At 37.8% G+C, this 22,239-nt stretch overlaps 2 protein-coding genes across 3 annotated transcripts in view; both read left to right on the top strand.

Moving 5' to 3' along the window:
- Positions 1-22,239, top strand: part of LOC138404429 (uncharacterized) — a 223,631-nt gene that overhangs the window by 4,413 nt on the left and 196,979 nt on the right. The window lies entirely within an intron of this gene.
- The window catches only part of BNIP3 (BCL2 interacting protein 3), a 38,338-nt gene that overhangs the window by 10,056 nt on the left and 6,043 nt on the right, over positions 1-22,239 (top strand). The window contains exons 1-5 of one of the 2 annotated variants that reach the window (XM_034982844.2): positions 6,822-7,076; positions 11,856-11,991; positions 18,972-19,053; positions 20,310-20,368; positions 21,160-21,256. In XM_034982844.2, the coding sequence (XP_034838735.1) occupies positions 7,037-7,076; positions 11,856-11,991; positions 18,972-19,053; positions 20,310-20,368; positions 21,160-21,256 (414 nt within the window). In that variant the 5' untranslated portion in view covers positions 6,822-7,036. Of the gene's footprint in view, positions 1-6,821; positions 7,077-11,855; positions 11,992-18,971; positions 19,054-20,309; positions 20,369-21,159; positions 21,257-22,239 lie in introns of those variants that run through there. The other variant, XM_034982843.2, reaches the window with a different exon arrangement.

Here is a 22,239-nt window from a genome sequence, read left to right as displayed (position 1 = left end):
GTAAACAAAACTATCTATTTATCTAAGATTGTAAAATCAGTGGGCAATTTTTATCTTATCTTTGTAATTTTTCTTGGAGTTTGTAATATCACGAATATCACCCTGATTTTATCGTGAACAAAGAAATGTAAACAAGATGTTAACACTCTTAATTTTTATCCGTTTTAGGGTTCCGTATCTCCTAAAAGGAACCCTTATGGGATCACGACGTTGTCTTATCTGTCTGTCAAGACCGTCAAGGCAATCAAAACCTGTAGGATACTTCCCATTGACCTAGAATCATAAAATTTGGCAGGTCAACGGGAAGTACCTACCCTGTAGGTTTCTTGACAGATAGACAGACAACAAAGTGATCCTATAAGAGTTCCGTTTGTCCTTTTGAAGTACGGAACCCTAAAAAGTATGTGATTTGACTCAAACGATTAACTATTATTTTGAAATCATGACAAGCAAATTGACTGGACTGACAGACAGACAGAAGTGACCCTATAAGAGTTCCGTTTTTTCATTCGGGTGTACGGAACCCTATAAAGTTCGACCTTCAACGAAATTGCGGACAACTATTTGATGTGAGTTATTACCATTGTAAAATTTGTGAAAAGAAAATGGTATTAAAAAAATTGTTTAAAAAACCGACTTCCAAAACCACTATTATGGTTTACAAGATAAAGCCCACTGACTGACGGACTGACGGACAGTTGGCACCCTTCGGCCACGGAACCCTAAAAATCAATGCGCAGTGATACGCCTCGTGTTCAGATTGGATTATTTGTTTTGCGCGCACTATAAAACAATTTGATTGCATTATTATCATGAAACTATAGTCACGGTAATGTTATCTATACAGTATTGTAACTCGACCGTATCTTTGAAATAAATACCTACAGCAGCGCGGTACGTAAACATGCGATAGGGCTGCCCGCCTCCGGCATTTTAATTACATTCGCCTACTTTGTGTTTAAATATGTAGTTGTCATATTAAATATGTACTTGAACTTATTTTTAGTGAAAAAATCGCGCGGTTATTATAAAAACAAAACACCGTCCGTTCGTCACTGCGGCACAGTCGCGACTGGCTGCACCACGAGCGCACCGCGAGATCGAGGCGCGTAGGTATAGTTCGCGTTTCGCCCGTTTGTATGAAGTTGGAATACTGTATATAGATAACATTACCGTGCTATAGTTTTGTAGCTACAATGTTACTGATAAGGAATGATAAAGACAACAGACACATGTGTTTGATATAAGACTATTGACCTGATGATATAGGCAGTGTGGCCGGCAGGAAGTATTGTACATCGCCCTTTAGAAAGGGATTTCGGCTTTGTAGAGCGTTGTCTCTGTCACTCATATCTATGTGACGTTTTGTCGGTCTCAACGACAGAGACTACGTATCTATTGATGAAAACTGCATTAAAATCCGTTGCGTAGTTTAAAAGATAAGTGTACAGATGGACAGAAGACGGCGGGAAGCAACTTTGTTTTATACTATGTAGAGAAATTTAGAAGCTGTGATAGCCTAGTGGTTAGGACGTCCGCCTTCTTATCGGAGGTCGGGGGTTCGATCCCGAGCACGCACCTCTGATTTTTCGGAGTTATGTGCGTTTTAATTAATTAAATATCACTTGCTTTAACGGTGAAGGAAAACATCGTGGAGAAACCTGCATGCATGAGAGTGCTCGATAATGTTTTCAAAGGTGTGTAAAGTCTACCAATCCGCACATGGCCAGCGTGGTAGATTATGGCCAAAACCCTTCTCACTCTGAGAGGAGACCTGTGCTCTGTAGTGAGCCGGCGATGGGTTGATCATGATGGTGATGATGAGAGATATGTATATGCAATAATTCAAGTATCAAAGTAAGCCATCGACCCTTAAGATTTTGGCAGCCCTATATAACGGTTTCACATTACTAATTGGCGGAATTTAAAAAAAATGCAACACGCATTCGAAATTCGAATTCACTGCACTCGGTCAATGTACGGGCCTCATTCTTTATGTGACCTTGGTCGAGTGAAGACGTGATTATTGTCCGAGACCTGATTGATAAATTGATAATTGTGAAACAAGAAATGAATAAACAACGACGTCTCTGATGCATTAATGAGTGGTGTGATCTTATGATTCTCGGCTTTGATTCCTGGCAGGGGCAATTTGGGAATTTATAATTTGTAAGTTGTCTTTGGTCTAGTCTGATGGGAGGCTTCGGCCGTTGCTAGTTCCAACTAGTTGTTACAACTAAAAGTACCTATAACTGGTAAATTCAATTATTTGACGATTCAAAAGCGCATGTAAAAAACTTGAATAAAAATATATATCCGTTCTATTCTATTGTATTCCATTCTATTCTACTCTATTCTATTTATTCTATTGTGATTGAAATATTGTGTCATCGCCAGATCTTACACATTGTGATAGATAGGTACATGTGTATATCTTCTATATATATAAAATTCAAAGTCCTGACTGACTGACTGACTGACATATATACGCACAGCCTAAACCGCTGGTCCTACCCCTAAGTGGGTTAAATGGGGGATGGAAGTTTGTATGAAAGTCCGTCATTTTTCAAGTTATTGGCATGAAAATTGGTATTTGGGTTTTCGGTCACAAATGAAGAAATACGTGTTTCAGGATTTTTGGAAAATTCGCCCATAAGGGTGGTAAAATAGGAGATGAAAGTTTGTATGGGAAAGTTTTAATTTTTGATATTATTAACTTGAAATTTGGAAAGTAGGTTTTTTCTTGAGGTTAGGTGTCAGCTAAGAAATGACTATGAGAAAAATACGGAGGCGGCTTTAAATAGAGAAGCTTTTCGAATGATGACCTCCAAACTTTGTTCCGAAGAAGGCACGCGATGATGATGATGATGATGTATGTAAAGTATTCTTGCGCACCTACCATATATTTATTCAACCGCCGATTTTCTTTCTGGTTCTTCTCGGTAGGATCGGCATTCCGAACCAGTGGTAATTTAGTTAATGATCCAAAAGCACTTTAATTTATTTTATTCTATTCTATTCAACAGTATAGCAGATGCGCAGATTGCAGAACTGAAATATGTATGGGTTCCTAATACTATAAATATATTATTTTAGGTATTGGTGGCAACCCACTTTTAAGACAAAATCTCATAGACATGGTACACGAAACAAACATAAACTACAATTAACTAAATCTAGGACTAATTGGGGGGTGAAAACTATACAGTTTGAGGGAGTGCTACTATATAATAACTTGCCTAAAGACATATTTAACGAAAAATCTTTTCCAAAATTTAAAGAAAAATTAAAAAAATATTGTCAAACACTATAGTTTTAAAATATATATAAGTTTTATTATTGTATAAATTCACCGTATCTTCTTCTATATTTATGTTTTCTTCAATATTTATGCTTAAAATTGTTCTCATGTAAGTGAACCTTTGTTCTTTTTTGAGAAAATAAAGTCTTTAAACCTAAACCTAACCCTATTCCAAATAGAATAGGGTTGCCACCAACCACCAACTTATATAACGCGCAGTGGAAGCGTGCTGGGCCCATAACCTGAAGGGTTATATAGAAATAAAAGGAAATATGCTGATCGACAGGCATTTAATTTATAAGGAACACTTTAGAAGCAACAGTACAACAGAGAGCGGCTAGTCTTTAGCTGAGAGATTGAGAGAAGAGAACGCAAGAGAGAGAGGGCAACACAGATTGCCAACTCACATTTTTAAACACCGTTTTGCGGCTCTGGCTACAAGCCCTTTTCTTACGTGCTTACAGATAAAACATATTAGGCTTAGTTTATACTAGTAACATTTATAACCAACAGTAAGATCCACGGAAGAATCTGTAATGATAATAATGAGGTTAGGTAAACGTATTATTTAGAGCAAGTTGAATACAAACAAAATTAATCGTTCTGTTACGAGTAGGTACTTATGTTTGAGAGCCTCAATAGCTCAATCGGTATAGGAGTGGACTGAAAACCGAAAGGTCGACGGTTCAAACCCCGCCCGTTGCACTATTGTCGTACTTACTCCTAGCACAAGCCTGATGCTTAGTTGGAGAGGAAAGGGGAATATTAGTCATTTAACATGGCTAATATTCTTAAAAAAAAACTCTAAAATTTAGGTGTGCTCAGAATCAGTACCACTGTACATTCTGTCTGTATCTGTAACCTCATTGACTCGTGAGGTGAAGGGCATACGTGATTCAGTGCGTGTGCGCACTCTTTGTCTGGTCTCTTGTTAGAGGGGAAGAGTCGAGTGGGGGTACAACAACGAGTGTTTCATGTTAAATGACTAATATTCCCCTTTCCTCTCCAACTAAGCGTCAAGCTTGTGCTATGAGTAGGTACGACAATAGTGCAACGGGCGGGGTTTGAACCGTCGACCTTTCGGTTTTCAGTCCACTCCTTTACCAGTTGAGCTTCAACTAGTCGCCTAGTTCCGTCCGTAGAAGAACTAGAGTAACCGACATAGCTCAACGGGTTGCGAAGCTGAAGTGGCAATGGGCAGGACACATAGTTCGTAAAACCGATAGACGTTGAGGTCCCGAGGTGCTGGAATGGCGACCTCGCAGGACAGACGATATCAGATGACCTGCTGATGGCGGCGGCGCAAGACCGTGGCGTGTGGAAGTCCCTACAAGAGACCTATGTCCAGCAGTGGACGTGTATCGGTTGATGATGATGATGATGATGACACGCGGGGCCAATTAGGAAGTAGAGTTGTCATAAACTCCTAAGTGCATAGATAAGTTAACAAAACAACGTACGAGTAGAACGCAATTCGATAACAAGTGATAGTATCTACAACAATACGCAAGGCTGGGTTAGTCATAGCTGAAACGTGACTCAAGGCATATACGACGTTGACGTCCGAAACGTGACGTCGCGTCGTCGGACTGGCGTCTGTACACTACCAGAGTGAACTGGAGTGAAGGAACCTCGCGGTTTGATCCTGAATCGATGATTATGTCAAATATTAGGCTATGGAGGTAAAGTAAAGGAAAATAGGGCTACATTAGGGCTACCTGCGTCAAATGTACTAAGATTTAATGCCGGTTTACTAATGATTACCAAAAAATCTCTAACCTAACCCATCCGAGTCGGAGTGCTCCGAGTCCCGAGCTCGCTTCGCTCGCTCTTGCGTCTAAGTTTTGTGTAGGTACCTGTTTTACGCACACTTACATAATGCCCGTGTATACGACGTAACCACAAGTAAAGTTCACTCGCCTTCGTGAGTTGCAAGAACTATACCAAATTACATTATTCTAGATCAACGGGAAGTGCCCTATAGGTTTTTTTGACAGACACGACGGACAGACAGGAAACAAAGTGATCCTATAAGGGTTCCATTTTTCCTTTTGAGGTACGGAACCCTAAAAATTAAGATGCGATTCTCACCTTGAAAAATTGATATTCAAACCATTTCGCAATAAACAAAAAAATAAATAACTACCAGAAACAGGATGTGTTATTTAACTGCTAATATAGTCGAATATTAATTCATACTAATATCACTACTACAGCAGTCGTGATAGCCTAGTGGTTAAGACGGCCGCCTTCTAATCGGAGGTCGGGGGTTCGATCCCGGGCACGCACCTCTAACTTTTCGGAGTTATATGTGCGTTTTAACTAATTAAATGTCAAAATAAAATTAAATTGGTTGATGATGATGATGATGAAATCCACGCGGACGAAGTCACGGGCATCAGCTAATAATAAATAATACACACAGAAACAGGAAAACTTTATCATCTCGAGTGTTGACCTTACACTGAAAATATCTTTGCGAATCCTTGCCAAATTGTTTCAAAACCAATTTTCTCACTAAATCACACCATCATCAACACGTTTCCTGACAGACAATGTTGCCAATTCAATTGTACATAATCCCTATCTAAATAATAATGTAAAAAAATAATAATTGAAAAAACCGACTTCCAAAACCACTATAAAGTAAAAATAACTTTTGTTTTATAAAATAACAAAGGCTTGGCCCTCATGGGCTCTTAGTCCAAAATTAAAAATACCAAAAAAATTAATTTGAACTGTGAGAAATTCTAAATTGTAATTCATTCTAAAATCTATTTTTTTTTTCTTTTATAGGATGTTATTACGGTGCCCCAAAATCTTGAAAGATTCAGGATAGCTCCCATTGTGTCGGGCCAGTTGAAGTAAAAAAACTATTCATATAATAATAAAAATACATATTCTTGTTTTGAAACAAGTATACTATATGTAGAAAGTCTTTAATTAGTGTAATATTAAATACCAAAGAGGCGAAAATGGCGTGTAAACTTTAGTACTTTCCTATGGAAAATCTTGTTATCAGCTTCATCGAATTAAATTAATTTGCATCTTAGTCATCTGTGGTTCTACCGGTTATACTTTAGTATCTACTTATAAATAACTAACTTGTGCTCGGGACTGCGTCCGCGTGGAATACACAAATTTCAAACCCCTATTTCACCCCCTTAGGGGTTGAATTTTCAAAAATCCTTTCTTAGCGGATGTCTACGTCATAATAGCTATCTGCATGCTAAATTTCAGCCCGATCCGGCCAGTAGTTTGAGCTGTGCGTTGATAGATCAGTCAGTCAGTCACCTTTTCGTTTTATATATTTAGATTTCTATCGCGTCCGGTTTATAAACTCTACGCGATCGCAGTCACGTCTAAAAACAAGCTACGAATAAAATAATTATCCCAATAGAACCATTCCGTTGCGAATGCACACAAAGTAGACCAACGAGAAGCATCTACGCAGATATCGCCAGGAACCTGCGCCTACGCATTCGCTTTGTTTACGTTCGAAATTTGAAAATAAACACCGGTCACGCCAGTCTAGTTCGAGCGCTCGGCGCATGCAGACGCGTGTGCTTCCGCTCGTTAATTTTAATCGATTAGAAATATTTGTTCACGTGTAATCGATTTCTACGCAGCAGTGGACTTAAGTGACTAATTTATTTATTAATAAACTGAATTAAGGTGTGAGCATTGTTGTGTTTTGTGTTGTGTAAAACGTGAACAGTGCCAGCGATTGTAAACATGATAGAGCCTCTGAACGCGTCGGCGGTAGACGAACTCGGTATTGGATTTGTTTTGCTTTTTTGTTTACTGTGGTAATTTATGTTTATTTTTAAACACACAGTGTTTAGGGATGATTCGCTCTTTGCCTTAATAGTGCTGGCTGGGCTGTCTTGTGTTGAATAGAGCTTTCATCATGATCAACCCATCTCCGGCTCACTACAGAGCACGGGTTCTCAAAGTGAGAAGGGTTATGGCTATAGTCTACATGTGCGTGTTGGTAGACTTCACACACTTTTGAGAACATTATGGAGAACTATCAGGCATGCAGGTTTCCTCGCGATGTTTTCCTTCACCGTTAAAGCAAGTGATATTTAAATAATTAAAACGCACATAACTCCGAAAACTTACAGGTGCGTGCCCGGGATCGAACCCCTGACCTCAGATTAGAAGGCGGACGTCCTAACCACTAGACTATCGCAGCTTACCGATTACCGAATAGAGCTTTACTGTACTGTAAATAAGGACTAGCATGACTCTAAATACATCAATACTAATATTATAAATGCGAAAGTGTGTCTGTCTGTTACATGATGATTATGATGATCATTATTATGAAATTTGGTAGTCGATAGCTTGCATCTAGGGTTCATGATTTCTCGAGCTTATCAATTTCTCGGGTCTCGAGAATTCTCGAGGCTAATTTCTCGGGTCTTCTCGGGTTGTCGAGAAATTTACATTTACGTACGGATTTGCATATTCTTCGGTTCCAATAATGCGATTAATCAACAAATTCAGTGGTTTCCTCTCAAATAAAAGTACCAAAATAATTATAAGACTTTTATTGACAGTCTTCAACATAATTAGCTTCTTTTTCTTAAAGAAAACTAAAAAAATAAGCTATTCTGACATTTGTGACTTATACATATATACAATTACAGCACAAGCACAGCATTAAAAAGAAAAAAAAAACAACTTAAAACTTCTAGCTTCTTTCTTTTAAACAAAACAAACAATAAACAAAAATTTCAACATGAAAACGTTAACCTTATCCTAACTTATAATTAAATTACAATCACAGCACCATTTTTGGCATGTTAATTAGAAAAAAAAATCAAATGAAATTTTTGCATTTAAAACAAACGGCAAACGCAAATCGTTTTATTTTATAATTTCATAAACTCAAATATGATTTCTCGAGTTCTCGAGTTTTCTCGAGCTTGATTTCCCGGGAATTCTCGGCTCGAGAATTCCCGGGAATGAACCCTACTTGCATCCCAGAGACGGGTATAGTCTTCTTTTTGTCTCGGAAAATCATAGTTTCCACGGGATTTTTAAACGGGTTGAACGGAATGGGCCGTGAAAAGCTAGCAGAGAAGGACAGACGGACAACAAAATGATCTTCTTCCTTCCTTCCGGGTTCCTTTTTTCTTTTAGGGTACGGAACCCTGAAAAGTACTTTGGATCGATAGTAATTGTATTAATCAATTGTCCAGTATTTTATGCACCTAAGAATTCGTTCAAAATGTATGAGTCTTAATCAGTCTTTATTAAATGTCTATGTCAAATGACCTATCTCCACAGTCGATAATAAGGTCACATCTCATCTGACCTTTAACAATTAGTGATGACTCATAAGAAATTCTTAAGCCATCAGTACCCATATTATAAATGCGAAAGTGTTTGTTTGTTGGCTTGTCCTCTTAATCACGTCGCAACGGTGCAACGGATTGACGTGATTTTTTTCATGGGTATAGATAAAGACCTGGAGAGTGACATAGGCTACTTTTTATCCCGGAAAATCAAAGAGTTCCCACGGCATTTTTAAAAATCTAATTGCACGCAGACCAAGTCGCGGGCATCAAGGTTTTTTCCTTTTTTTTGTCATCTTTAAAAAAAATATAAACTGGGACTTATCCTATAAAGCACTTACTCCCTGGTTACACTACATATAAGTGCTGATGTACTTAGTTGACATTTAGTAAAACTAGTTTCTTTAATTATAGATTTACTAGGTATTTCTAGATAATGTTGTAGTTTCACACTACTTCAAGATATTACTTAAAAGTCAGTCGAAGAATGGCGTTATTTTTAGGGTTCCATACCTCAAAAGGAAGAAAGGAACCCTTATAGGATCACTACTTTGTCTGTCTGTCTGTCCGTCGTGTCTGTCAAGAAAACCTATGGAATACTTCCCGTTGACCTAGAATCATGAAATTTGGTAGGTAGGCAAGTCTTATAGCACAAGTAAAGGACAAAATCCGAAAAGCGTGAATTTGTGGTTACATCACAAAAAAATAATTAAAATGTGTTCATGAACAAATAATTAGTATTTTTAACTTTCAAAGTAAGATTACTATATTTTATTTAGTTTTATGCATAATAGTTTTTGATTTATCGTGCAAAATGGCGAAAAAATACGACTAGTAGGTACGGAATCCTCGGTGCGCGAGTCTGACTCGCACTTGGCTGGTTTTTTGCTGTTGTATCGAGTGACATTAAATAAGCCAGTAGGGTTCCGCAGCTACGGAACCCTGCTGACTTATGTAATGACGATATTATCAAAATGGGTCGAACTAATGTACAATTGATGAATGGAACTTCACGCTACGACTACGTGGAATACTTTTTTAGACATACCAATAAAATTATTATCTTCTATATAAGTCCCGCAAATTGCTAATGCGCGGGGCCGCCACATTAGTGACGTCAGCACTAGACGTTACGAGCTGATGGTATATTTTTACTTAAATGTAACACACATCTTAAATATATGAAAGGAAAAGGTGACTGACTGACTGACTGACTGACTAACTAACTGATCTATCAACGCACAGCTCAAACCACTGGACGGATCGGGCTGAAATTTTGCATGCAGATAGCTATTATGACGTAGGCATCCGCTAAGAAAGAATTTTTGAAAATTCAACCCCTAAGGGGGTGAAATAGGGGTTTGAAATTTGTGTAGTGCACGCGGACGAAGTCGCGAGCATAATAATTATACCTTATATATATTTAAATATTACATAAAAACATCAGTCCGTCAGTCAGTCGCCTTTTCATTTTATATATTTAGATTTAGATAAGTTTTGCGTGGAACTTGTAGAGCGATGAAATCTCGATCGCGTGTGATAAACCGGACGCAGTCGGCCATGTTGGCCGGCGCGGGTGTTATACCAATTATGTATAACTAGCGACCCGCCCCGGCTTCGCATGGGTGCCATGTAGATACTAATGTGGTGTCATAGAGGTGTCATTGCCTCGGAAACCCTCAAATGAGAGGATTTTTTTCCGACCTAATTCACATTATTTTAATTTCTCTAGGGATCTCAAATTTTTTGAGAATTGAACTAAAGCAATAAACCTTCCTCTTGAATCACTCTATCTATTGGTGAAAACCGCATTAAAATCTGTTGCGTGGTATAAAAGATCTACGCGTTCATACATACGTTACAGACGCGGGAAGCGACTTTATTTTATACTATGTAGAGATACATAACATATAACTAGATACATATATACTAAAAGTGGCGTGCACAGAGTTCGAATCCAGGGTAAGCATTAGTAAGATAGGCCTTAGATACACCTTATATAGACCTACTGAATGGCAGGTCATAAAGAAAAATGGGCACTGGTCATTTCAACTGGGGTAAGCAGTACTTTTATGCCTCTATGAATTGCACGCCACTGTATACTAATACTGTTGAGATTTAAATCATGCCGGAAGTGTAAGCTGCGCACGTGCGAAACTGTTTATTTTTTACCCGACTACAAAGTCAAAAGGAAGGGTTATGATTTTGGCAGTCTATGTATCATGTATGTACAATACGCAGCAGAAAGTAATGTCCAATGGATTTGGGAATCTGATTTGAACCCGCGTCTCCTGGGATCGCGCCCGACTCTCTGACCACTAAGCCACGCTTGTTGCCAGTGACGAAATCTGTGATGTGTATGTTCACTCAGCACTGAAGCGACTGTTGATGCCATCTAGTCAAAAGTCAAAAGTCAAATGATTTATTTAAAACTAGCTGATGCCCGCGACTTCGTCCGCGTGGACTACACTTTTACACCCCTATTTTACACCCTTAGGGTTGATCTTTAACTATGAAATTTTAACATATGAGCTTAATAAAATATGTATGTCATACTGCTAATTATTGCAAAAATATTAACTACAAAACTTCTTTATAGACACTTTAAAACTGACAGAGTTTCATACAAACTTCAAACCCCTATTTTACCCCTTCAGGGGTTGAATTTTTAAAAATCCTTTCTTAGCGGACGCCTACGTTATAATAGCTATCTGCATGCCGAATTTCAGCGTGATCCGTCCAGTAGTTTGAGCTGTGCGTTGATAGATCAGTCAGTCAGTCAGTCACCTTTCCCTTTTGTATATAAAGATAGGTAATAAATTATTCTTTTTGATGGTCTGGTGTTAGATTTGTAAGATAATATAGTGGTGATAATTATTACGCAAACTTAAAACTAAAGCTACACTTTGCAGTTATCGTAACAACTTCCTGCCGGTTCCCCAATTTTTGAATTATTTAGAAATTTCCTTGAAGTGTAGGTAAAATAAATATGTACGGCTTCGCGATTGCTGTAGAATGACAGCTACAATGTCACGATCGCAATCACCTCTGATTGGTTGACGCTCGCTCACTATTGGCTACAATGCATTGTTGCAACAATAACAGCACAAATTCAGCCAATCACAACAGTTGAGACTGTAATAATGATTGATGCAGATTTTACGAAATCGCCCTACTGATGAGACGTGAAATGTGACAGACAGGCAGACGGATAAACATATTAGCATGGATTTTGTGAATCTTTTCAGAATCCTGGGTGGAACTGAACTCTGGCGGAGTTCTCAGCGGCGCGGAGAACGAATACATCCGACTGCTGAGAGAAGCTCAACGCGAAAGCCGCGACTCCTCCGTCAGACACTCCCGAGCTTCTAGCATCAAGGGCAGGTGAGATAGATATCCGTTACCTTTTTTTTAGGGTTCCGTACCTCAAAAGGAAACACAGCAGGGAAACACACAAGGACAGACAGCAAAGTGATCCTGTAAGAGTTCCGCCCTTACAGGATCACTTTGTTGTCTGTCTGTCAAGAAACCTACAGGGTACTTCCCGTTGACCTAGAATCATGAAATTTGGCAGGTAGGTAGATCTTATAGCAGTCATTCGGGGAAAAATCTGAAAACCGTGAATTTGTGGTTACATCACACAAAAAACCGGCCAAGTGCGAGTCAGGCTCGCGCAACGAGGGTTCCGTAATTTGAGTCGTATTTTTTCGACATTTTGCACGATAATTAAAAAACTATGATGCGTAAAATTAAATAAAAATCAGTTTTAGAATATACAGGTGAAGCCCTTTCATATGATACCCCACTTGATATAGTTATCTTGTATTCTCCACTGTATTACGGAACTCTCGTTGCGCGAGCCCGACTCGCACTTTGCTGGTTTTTTAGGGTTCCGTACCTAAAGGAAAAACGGAACCCTTATAGTAGGATCACTTTGTTGTCTGTCTGTCTGTCTGTCTGTCTGTCCGTCGTATCTGTCAAAAAGCCCTAGAGGGTAGTTCCCGTTGAACTAGATTCATGAAATTTGGCAGGTAGGTAGGTCTTATAGCACACATAAGGGGGAAAATCCAAAAACAGTGAATTTGTAGTTACATCACGAAAAAAAATTAAAATGTGTTCATGAACAAATAATTGGTATTTATAAAGTAAGATAACTATATCAAGTGGGGTAATTTTTTTCGTGATGTAACTACAAATTCACTGTTTTTGGATTTCTCCCCTTATGTGTGCTATAAGACCTACCTACCTGCCAAATTTCATGAATCTAGATCAACGGGAACTACCCTCTAGGGCTTTTTGACAGATACGACGGACAGATGGACAACAAAATAATCCTATAAGGGTTCCTTTTTTCCTGAAAAATGTATGTATGAATGAATGAATGAATATTTATTTAATACTAAACTTTTGTACATTTCACTTAAATGGAGTCCTGGCTCGTAAACTAGGAGATCCCGTATCTTAGGAGCCAGTGCCTTCCCATACATATTGGTTTAACTTAAAAATTAATTAATAACAAATACAAATATTGTGTGTGTGTGTGTGTGTGTGTGTGTGTGTGTGTGTGTGTGTGTGTGTGTGCGTGTGCGTGTGCGTGTGAATGTATGAATGTGAGAGCAATGTATGTATTCAATAGTATCGGAAAACATGATTTAAACAATAAATGTTTGACATAATGCCTGCAAAACTACCAAATCCACACATGGCCTACCAATCCGCACATGGTCTACCAATCCACACATGGCCAGCGTGGTAGACTATAGCCAAAACCCTTCTCACTCTGAGAGGAGACCCGTGCTCTGTAGTGAGCTGGCGATGGGTTGATCATGATGATGATAATGCCTGCCCCGCTCAACTCTGCCGGTGTACCTTGTGCCTAAGAAAATTACTGACCATTCTACATTCCTATGTTACCCTAGTACCTCTAACCGGTTCCAACTAGACGCGATATCTAAAATCTAGACATCCTAGACTTGTTTGTCATAGCTAGGTTGAGGTCTAGGTAAATTGTAAACAGACTAGGCTATTCTGAAGTGCGATTGCGTAAGTTTTAACCATCATGGCAAATCTAAGCGATTGGTCATAAATGGTAAAACCGAATTCGAATTGCGTAAATTGTATCATCATATGAAGACCTACTGGTGACCGGTGACTTAAAAATTTTTCATTAGAATCGCGTTTTATTATACAAATAGCATTAGTGAAAGTCAATATTTTTTGTTTTTAAGAATTATGTCGGACACAAAAACAATGCAACTTAAAAGTTAACTTATTAATTTCATCATAAAAATTACCTTTCATACTTAAAACATTGAATTCTAACGTTATTATTATATAATGCATTTGCAATAACTAAACGCTTTGAACGAATGAATAGTCGAGTTTACTGCTATTCGACAATAGGTGGCGTTAGTGGACTTATTTTTTCCTATGTTTTTCCTCTTAGATTATGCTTTTTCCTGTAAGTCTACGTTTCAAGTGTCAATTAAGTGACAAGTGACAGTGGTGTCAATGTCAGTAATGACAAATTACGAATTTTACGAGAACAAATTACAATAACAAATTAGACAAAATTCTCAGTTCGATATCTATTCCATAATTTCCATACGTTAATAAAATTAAGAAGTCTCCGGCAGAGAAATGCCTATAAGCACTCTGGCCTACTAGAAGCCAACGAGGGGAACGTGGGGGCACAAAGTTATGAGAAGCAACGCCTTGAAATTGCTTGGATATCAAATGGAGATTGCAGAACAGGCACTGAAGAAGTTGTAAAGGCATTATCCTTAACCCTAGAACCCTACTTGGTTTACTATGAACAGCCCAGAGTGTTATCGGAGCCTCAATAGCTCCGAACCGTTGTTCGAGGTGCGGACTGAAATCCGAAAGGTCGCCGGTTCAAACCCCACCCATTGCACTATTGTCGTACCTACTCCTAGCACAAGCTTTACGCTTAGTTGGAAAGAAAAGGGGATTATTAGTCACCATAATAAACTTGCTAACATTCTTTATAAAAATAAATCAAAAATCAAATGTTAAGTTTTCTCACATTAAGACTTTTTGAGTTATTTATAGCATATAAGTAGGCAAATAATTTATTATTTACTATGTGTTCATAATTAGTAATCTTTGATCAAGAGCGGTGATAGTGTAGTGGTTAAGATGTCTGCCTCCAATGTGATAAACCAGTGATGAGTTGATGATGATGAGTTGTGTGCCGTGTTAAAATTGACTGTGATTCACATTCAACATTTTAGCATATTATAAGTAGGTAAAATTTTCCTATGTTTATCATAAGTAAACAGATAAACCCAACTAAAACCCAAAGAAATACCTAATAATACCAAACGGGTGGGGCTGAGTAGCTAGTAGGTTCCTAATCATCTGTCGCTTATCCTATATTTTTATTATTTGTAATAGTTGTAGACAATAAAGATGTTTAATATCGTAATTTACATACTTTTTATTTTATGAACAGAATTTTCTCCTCTTTCATTTGATATCCTACTTACCTACTCATTACCATAGCAAAAAAATTTTCAGAGACCTACTATTTAGGGTTCCAAAAGAAAAAAACCGGCCAAGTTCGAGTCAGGCTCGCGCACCGAGGGTTTTGTACTAGTATTTTTTCGACATTTTGCACGATAAATGAAAAACTGATGCATAAAAATCTGTTTTAGAATGCACCAGTGAAGCCCTTTCATATGATACCCCACTTGATATAGTTATCTTACTTTGAAAATTGTTAACACTAATTACCTATTTGTTCATGACCACAATTTTTTTGTGTGATGTAACCACAAATTCACGGTTTTCAGATTGTTCCCCTTATGTTTGCTATAAGACCTATCTACCTGGCAAATTTTATGATTCTAGGTCAACGGGAAGTACCCTGTAAGTTTCTTGACAGACAGACAACAAAGTAATCCTATAAGGATTCCGTTTTTCCTTTTGAGGTACAGAACCTTAAAAAGGAACCCTTACAGGATCACTTCATTGTATGTCTGTTGTGTCTATCAAGAAAAGGGAATCAAAACCTACAGGGTACTTCCCGTTGACCTAGAATCATAACCACAAATTTCATGGTTTCTGGATTTTTTCCTTTACTTGTAGTATAAGACCTACCTACCTGCCAAATTTCATGATTTTAGGTCAACGGGAAGTACCCTATACTTAGGTTTTCTTGGCAGACATGACTATTCTATCCTAATTTTTCTTATTTTCATCAATACGTACCTACCTACTATAATATAAGACCAATATTTTAGCGTTTAGTTAGTACAGCCGGGACAGATAGTATTTATAATAAGACCAATACTTTGAACTCTGTAGAGATACGTGTAGATCTCTGCCTTGACTGCAAGTATGGGTGTGAGTTCGTCGACAAGTTGCTGGAACAGTGGCAAAGATAGCCTGTAATTGTCCACAAATTCCCCTTCTGGGATGTGGCAGGGGCTTTCGGCAGCTGGGAACTCCTCATTCCCATTCTCAGCATGTATGGGTGAGCTATTTTCACAATTACAATTAGGTAGGTACTTAACAAGATAAAGTAAAAAGTTAAACAGCTAGGTACCTACTCTTAAGAAATAGGTAAGTAGATAGGTACCTAAATATAGCTACCCTGGGGTCTAATCAACTAAGTAAAACTCTCTCCAATGTATGAAATGAATAGATTTAATTGCAAAAAACACTCACCAAATATTTACACGGTTTAAACCTATGATGAAACAGAAAACTTACTTACTAAAACATAGCAATTAATTAAATAAAACTGTAACTAGGTTCCTACCTAACTGATTAAACTGGCATGGCCAAATAAACAGAATTAATTGCATAGGTACCTACTTAATATTGTACTAACGAATCGATTGAGACCACATTTATCAAAATCGGCTCAGTAGTTTAGGAACATAAGTACTTAAATACAAACATCTAGGTACAAAGACTGCTAAAATCATATCCTTACCTTTTTGCTTTGCCGTAATAATAATAATATTAAAGCCCTTTATTTACTGAACTTAAAAATACTTAATAGAGTTTTAATAAGTACCTAGGTATCGTTCCTACCTACCTAGGTAGTAGATAGGTATAACTAGTACAGTACATTCATTAATAACATAAATAAAAAATGCTTTATCATTATTATTGGTAGGTACTTAATAACATTGCCCTTGAAACCTGTTACATTACTATTTCCTAAATATTTTAACATAAATGTACCTACCTACTTTTACTTATTAGTAAGTATATTTTTGCTATTATATGTAGTAATAATGCATACTTCTTTTTCTCGTTTATTTTATCTTCAGTATTTCTATATAAAAAATATAAGTACCTATTAGGTAGCTACTTTCCTTTAAGTATAACATTCTAGAATTTTAGTCTTTGACAATGTTTTTTCTTAAATGATAGTAGATAGTTGGGTAGGTCCTTATAACATTCTATTAAATAATAAAAGATGTAAGTAGCTATTTTCATTCTTTTTGACTGGAATATGGAAACCAAGGTAAATTAAATTGTTGAATAAATGATCAAATTAAAAGTTGTAAATAATATTCATTCTTATGTAGGTACTTGTCTAGTGTAGTGTAGAATGCAAATAAACAATTCATTTTTACTAACTTATATTATTGATATTGTATCCAAGGAAGTAGGTTCTTTTAATAATAAAAATGTAGGTATGTAAGGTTGTGTCTGCCAATCCGCAGTTGGCCAGCGTAGTGGACTATGGCCAGACTCTTCTCATACTGAGAGGAAACCTGTGCTCCGTGGTGAGCCGGCTATGAGTTGATCATGATGATGTTTTAAGTAGGTAGTTAGGTATAGTCTATACAAAATGACTCCTCACGCACCATTTTAACTCTATGAGTCAACTTTCACCTCAAAGTGTGGTACCTTTGACATGAAATTTGACACATAAAGTTAAAATGGCGCGTAAGGAGTTAAATTTTATACCATTAAACCATTTAATGTTTATAATAAAGTAAGCTATTTTACATAACATAAAATACTACATTAAATAAACAAACAAAAATTTAATTACCTACAAAACTCAGGTACCTATTAGATTTGAGTAGGTAGGTACATACATAAGTACCTACAACATAATTATACCTAAGCCAATTTAAACTTAAAACAATCTGTCTGTAATCAGTCGAGTTCTTTTCTAAGGTAATCAGTGAACAAATTACTTAAATGCTAATTTGTTTCCAGTAGATACCTAGGTAGATACCGTTTAGCTGTGCAGTACACCCTAGGCCCTAGGGTGTGAGGCCTCCTTCAGGTGTTTTCTGTGTCCATTTAACATACGGTACCTACCTAGTCAATCAAAACACCTATGAACTGTATTTACACTGAAGGTTATTGGTCTAACCTCTCAGGGTGACCAGCCGGATTGAGAGGCGTCGATACCTAGTGGTTTTCTAGCATCTAGCATCACTAAATTATTATCACTAGTTGTAGTTTAGCTAGGTACTTAGGTATGCAATGAATTATTAAGTACCTTTTATTGCAATAATAACGTCAATTTTTGTTTAAAACACTTTTTGATAAAGAGCTGTGTTAATTTGTGCACTGTTGAGCCTTCGGCTTTGCCGTAGTCGAGTAAAAAGGTACAAAATTTACCGCGGTGAAGTAGGAATTGGCTTAAAAAAGTTAGATAATTATATTTAAAACCTATATTATGACCTATATTAAGACCATTGTCATAGGTCTCGAGTCACAGTTATTATTTGACATAAGCAATGGCCTCAAAATAGTTACACAATCGAAATTAGCTGTCAAATCTTATCAAATCATTCACTCAATGGTCTAAAAACCAATCTCATAACCATGTAATGACTAAACAATCATGAACACCTTACACAATTCGAAATTGTCGTTTGACAACTGAAATCGTCTGTTTACGCCATGAAATGAATACCATTTCCATGGTAATTTTTTACACAATCGCACCTCTGGTATGCAATGACTAATCTAGTTCATTGGAAAATCTAGGTAATGATGGCATTTTTATATGCACAAGTAAAGGAAAAAATCCGAGAATCGTGAACTTGTGGTAGTAACATCACAAAAAAAATTAAAATTCAAAGTGAGATAACTATATCAAGTGGGGTATCATAATTATGAAAGGTCTTCACCTGTACATTCTAAAACAGATTTTTATTTATTTTTATGCATCATAGTTTTTGAATTATCGTGCAAAATGTCGAAAAAATACGACTGTAGTGTAGTTTTTTTATTAAGAAATAGTTTTAAACATTTTTTGCTTTAAAAAAATAGCTTAGCTTAATTTTGTCGTAATTAGAAAAGGCGGATAACTTTGTATTTTGACATTTACAAACATTCTTTTTTTCTTTTTTTTTCAGCCCCAAATCACCTCCAAACAGTCCGAACCTGGAACCTTCCACGGAAGACGAGCTAAAGGGGGTCTACATCAACTGCTGGAGGGTGAATACTAATCATTTTAATTTCGTTTAGGCTAACTTTAGATACGCCAAGGTCTAGGTTGGAGCGCGCTTGCCTAGGCATCTGCCTATTCACTCTTGACTTGAAGGTACCCATATTAGAATTGGGGTGATGACCATGTCAAAAATAAATTATATCTTAGGAACTATTAAATAAAGAGTCTTCCAAAACTCGCAAAATCCACGTCCGGTGTTGGTTTTAAGCTATTACCGTTTTAAAATACCAATTTAACTAAAAAGTTAGGTACGTCAAATTACGTGAAACGTTTATGAAGTCACATCACACAAGTTTGACGTTTGATAAAAAATCGTTGAATTTACTAGTAGTGATCATTCTTATTGGAGGAGGAAAACTGATGCTGGAAGGGCGTTCTATGTAGTAACGGTTCAAATTAGAAATGAGGAGCCGAATCTCTTCGTACATGTCCGAGGAATTTCGATTATGTACAGTCTAATCTAATCTAATCTAAATCAGCCTGTGCTGTCCCACGTCTGGGCAAAGGCCTCCCTCCGATCCTTCCACAATTTTCTATTTCGTGCCTCTTTAGGCCACGTAACAGGTCATGTGTGCCGTATGCCAGATGAGTTATGGGCAAAATCTGCTTCTTTTTGGACGCCCCAGAATCATCAACGCCAGCGTGGTCGGCCGAGGCGACGTTGGCGTGATGAATTAGATAAATTATGTACAGTATGCGACAGAAATTGTAGAAAGAGGTAGCGGTTTTGTAGAGCATTGTCTCTGTCGTTGAGACCAACAAAACGTCACATATGTATGAGTGACATAGACAACGCTCTACAAAGCCGAAATGTCATTCTAAATGCCGATGTACATTGTTTTCTGCCCCGTACTGTACTGGTGCAGACCTTGATGATGCCTTGCGGTACAGAGGCATCTCTAGCCCTTGTGGCGCCCGTGTGCAACCAGTACCCTGGCGCCCTCTAGTCTAGTAGAAGCAGGGTCAAAATGGAATACTAACAGTTATATTTTCAAACGGAAATTCGGATGCAAATGGTGCCATTTTAAATGATGACGGCGTCGGCCATAACACGAGCGCAGGGTCTTTGAGAGCGCCGGCATCGACGCATCTTTGGAGGTGTCCCCTTAGACCCGGCGCCCGTGTGCGCCGCACACCCTGCACCATAGGTAAAGACGCCGCTGTTGCGGTACGATAGTAGAAAGGTGAAGGAGGAACTAGCCCAAAAAGTTGTTGGTCACATCTCCTCTATATTAAATTCCAGGATGACGCAAACGACTGGGTCTGGGAATGGAGCAGTCGACCTGACCAGCTGCCCCCAAAGTGAGTTCACACTCATTAACTTATTAACTTTTTAGGTTATGTTCTTCTTCTTCAGATTTTTTTTTTTTTATTTTTTTTTTGACAACTTAAAATTATCATTACAGGCTAACCTAATGCGATAGCTAAGTTAACTTTAATTATTTATATTTACTTATTATTACATACTTTTTAGTTTTTTACTATATACAACTAACTGACTTAAACTTTAAGTCAGTTAGTTGTAGGTATTATAGTAAAATATTCATGCTATATGCTCCGTTTGGTCGAAATCAATTATTTCACAGTTCATACAATACCATACATATCTACTTTTTATCCGACTTCCAAAAAGGAGGTCAAATTCAAATTTAAGTCAATGCCCCGCCTACGATGCGGCATTGAATCCGAGTGGCCTACTTACGCAACGTTCGTTGACCTCTAGCGTCAGTCAGATGCTTATCTAAATATATAAAAGAAAAAGGTGACTGACTGACTGATCTATCAACGCACAGCTACTGGACGGATCGGGCTGAAATTTGGCATGCAAATAGCTATTATGCAGTAAGCATCCGCTAAGAAAGCATATTTGAAAATTCAACCCCCAAGGTGGTGAAATAGGGGTATGAAATTTGTGTAGTTCACGGGGACGAAGTCGCGAGCATAAGCTAGTTTGCAATATATCGTAAACTTTCATAAAATCATAGGATTTTTTAAATGTTTTTTTTTGTGGTATCATATCACTGATCATCATTACTATCACCTGTTTTCTTTGCCAGCGTTTTGGTTACACCCTGTATTTGTGTTATTTGCAGGGACTGGCGCTTCAAGCACCCGCAGAGCGCGCGGGGCCCCCCCTCCGCCACCTCCTCCATCGAGGTGCTGGAACAGCTGGCGCCTGCCATGCAGCAGGTCAGTCAAAGTCAAAGTCAAATGATTTATCAATCTTCAATCTTCAATCTAAATATATAAAAGGAAAAGGTGACTGACTGACTGACTGACTGACTGACTGACTGACTGACTGATCTATCAACGCACAGCTCAAACTAGTGGACGGATCGGGCTGAAATTTGGCAAGCAGATAGCTATTATGACGTAAGCATCCGCTAAGAAAGGATTTTTGAAAATTCAACCCCTAAGGGGGTGAAATAGGGGTCTGAAATTTGTGTAGTCCACGCGGACGAAGTCGCGAGCATAAGCTAGTTCAAAATAAACTCAAACTCAAATTATTTATTCAGAATTGGTAAAATTTTACGCTTCCTGATTATTATAGTAAGATGATATGATATAGTGGTGATAATTAATACGTACTTAAAACTAAAGCTACGAGGGTTCCAAACGCGCCCAGGTCTGAGAAGAGCCCACAACAAACTCATCCAGGTATTCTTTTTATTATCACAAATTTATAAAACTACTTTACTAACTATCATAATAACCGGTCAAGTGCGAGTCAGACACGCGCACACAGGGTTCCGTACTGTATCTAGATCATCATCTAAACCTGTCGCGGACACAGGTTCGTTTGTGATTGGTTAGTCATTAGTGACATTACAAATGGTTTTAAAATACTTTCTGTTTCGTCATAGTCAGTTTTTAATTGTTTCGGTTAAACAGTAAATTGTATATTTTATTTGGCAATGGGCAGGGCACGTAGTTCGTACAACCGATAGACGTTGGGGTCCCAAGGTGCTGGAATGGCGACCTCGCACCGAAAACGCAGTGTTGGAAGACCCCCCACTAGGTGGACGGACGACATCAGACGAGTCGCAGGGAGCCGCTGGATGGCGGCGGCGCAAGACTGTGGCGTGTGGAAGTCTCTACAAGAGACCTATGTCCAGCAGTGGACGTCTATTGGTTGATAATGATGATGATGATGATATTTTATATGTACTGTA

Source organism: Maniola hyperantus, chromosome 28 (assembly GCF_902806685.2).
Source record: "Maniola hyperantus chromosome 28, iAphHyp1.2, whole genome shotgun sequence".
NCBI lineage: Eukaryota > Metazoa > Arthropoda > Insecta > Lepidoptera > Nymphalidae > Maniola > Maniola hyperantus.
The sequence above is the reverse complement of the archived record's forward strand: the minus strand, read 5'-3'. Positions and strand labels throughout refer to the sequence as shown.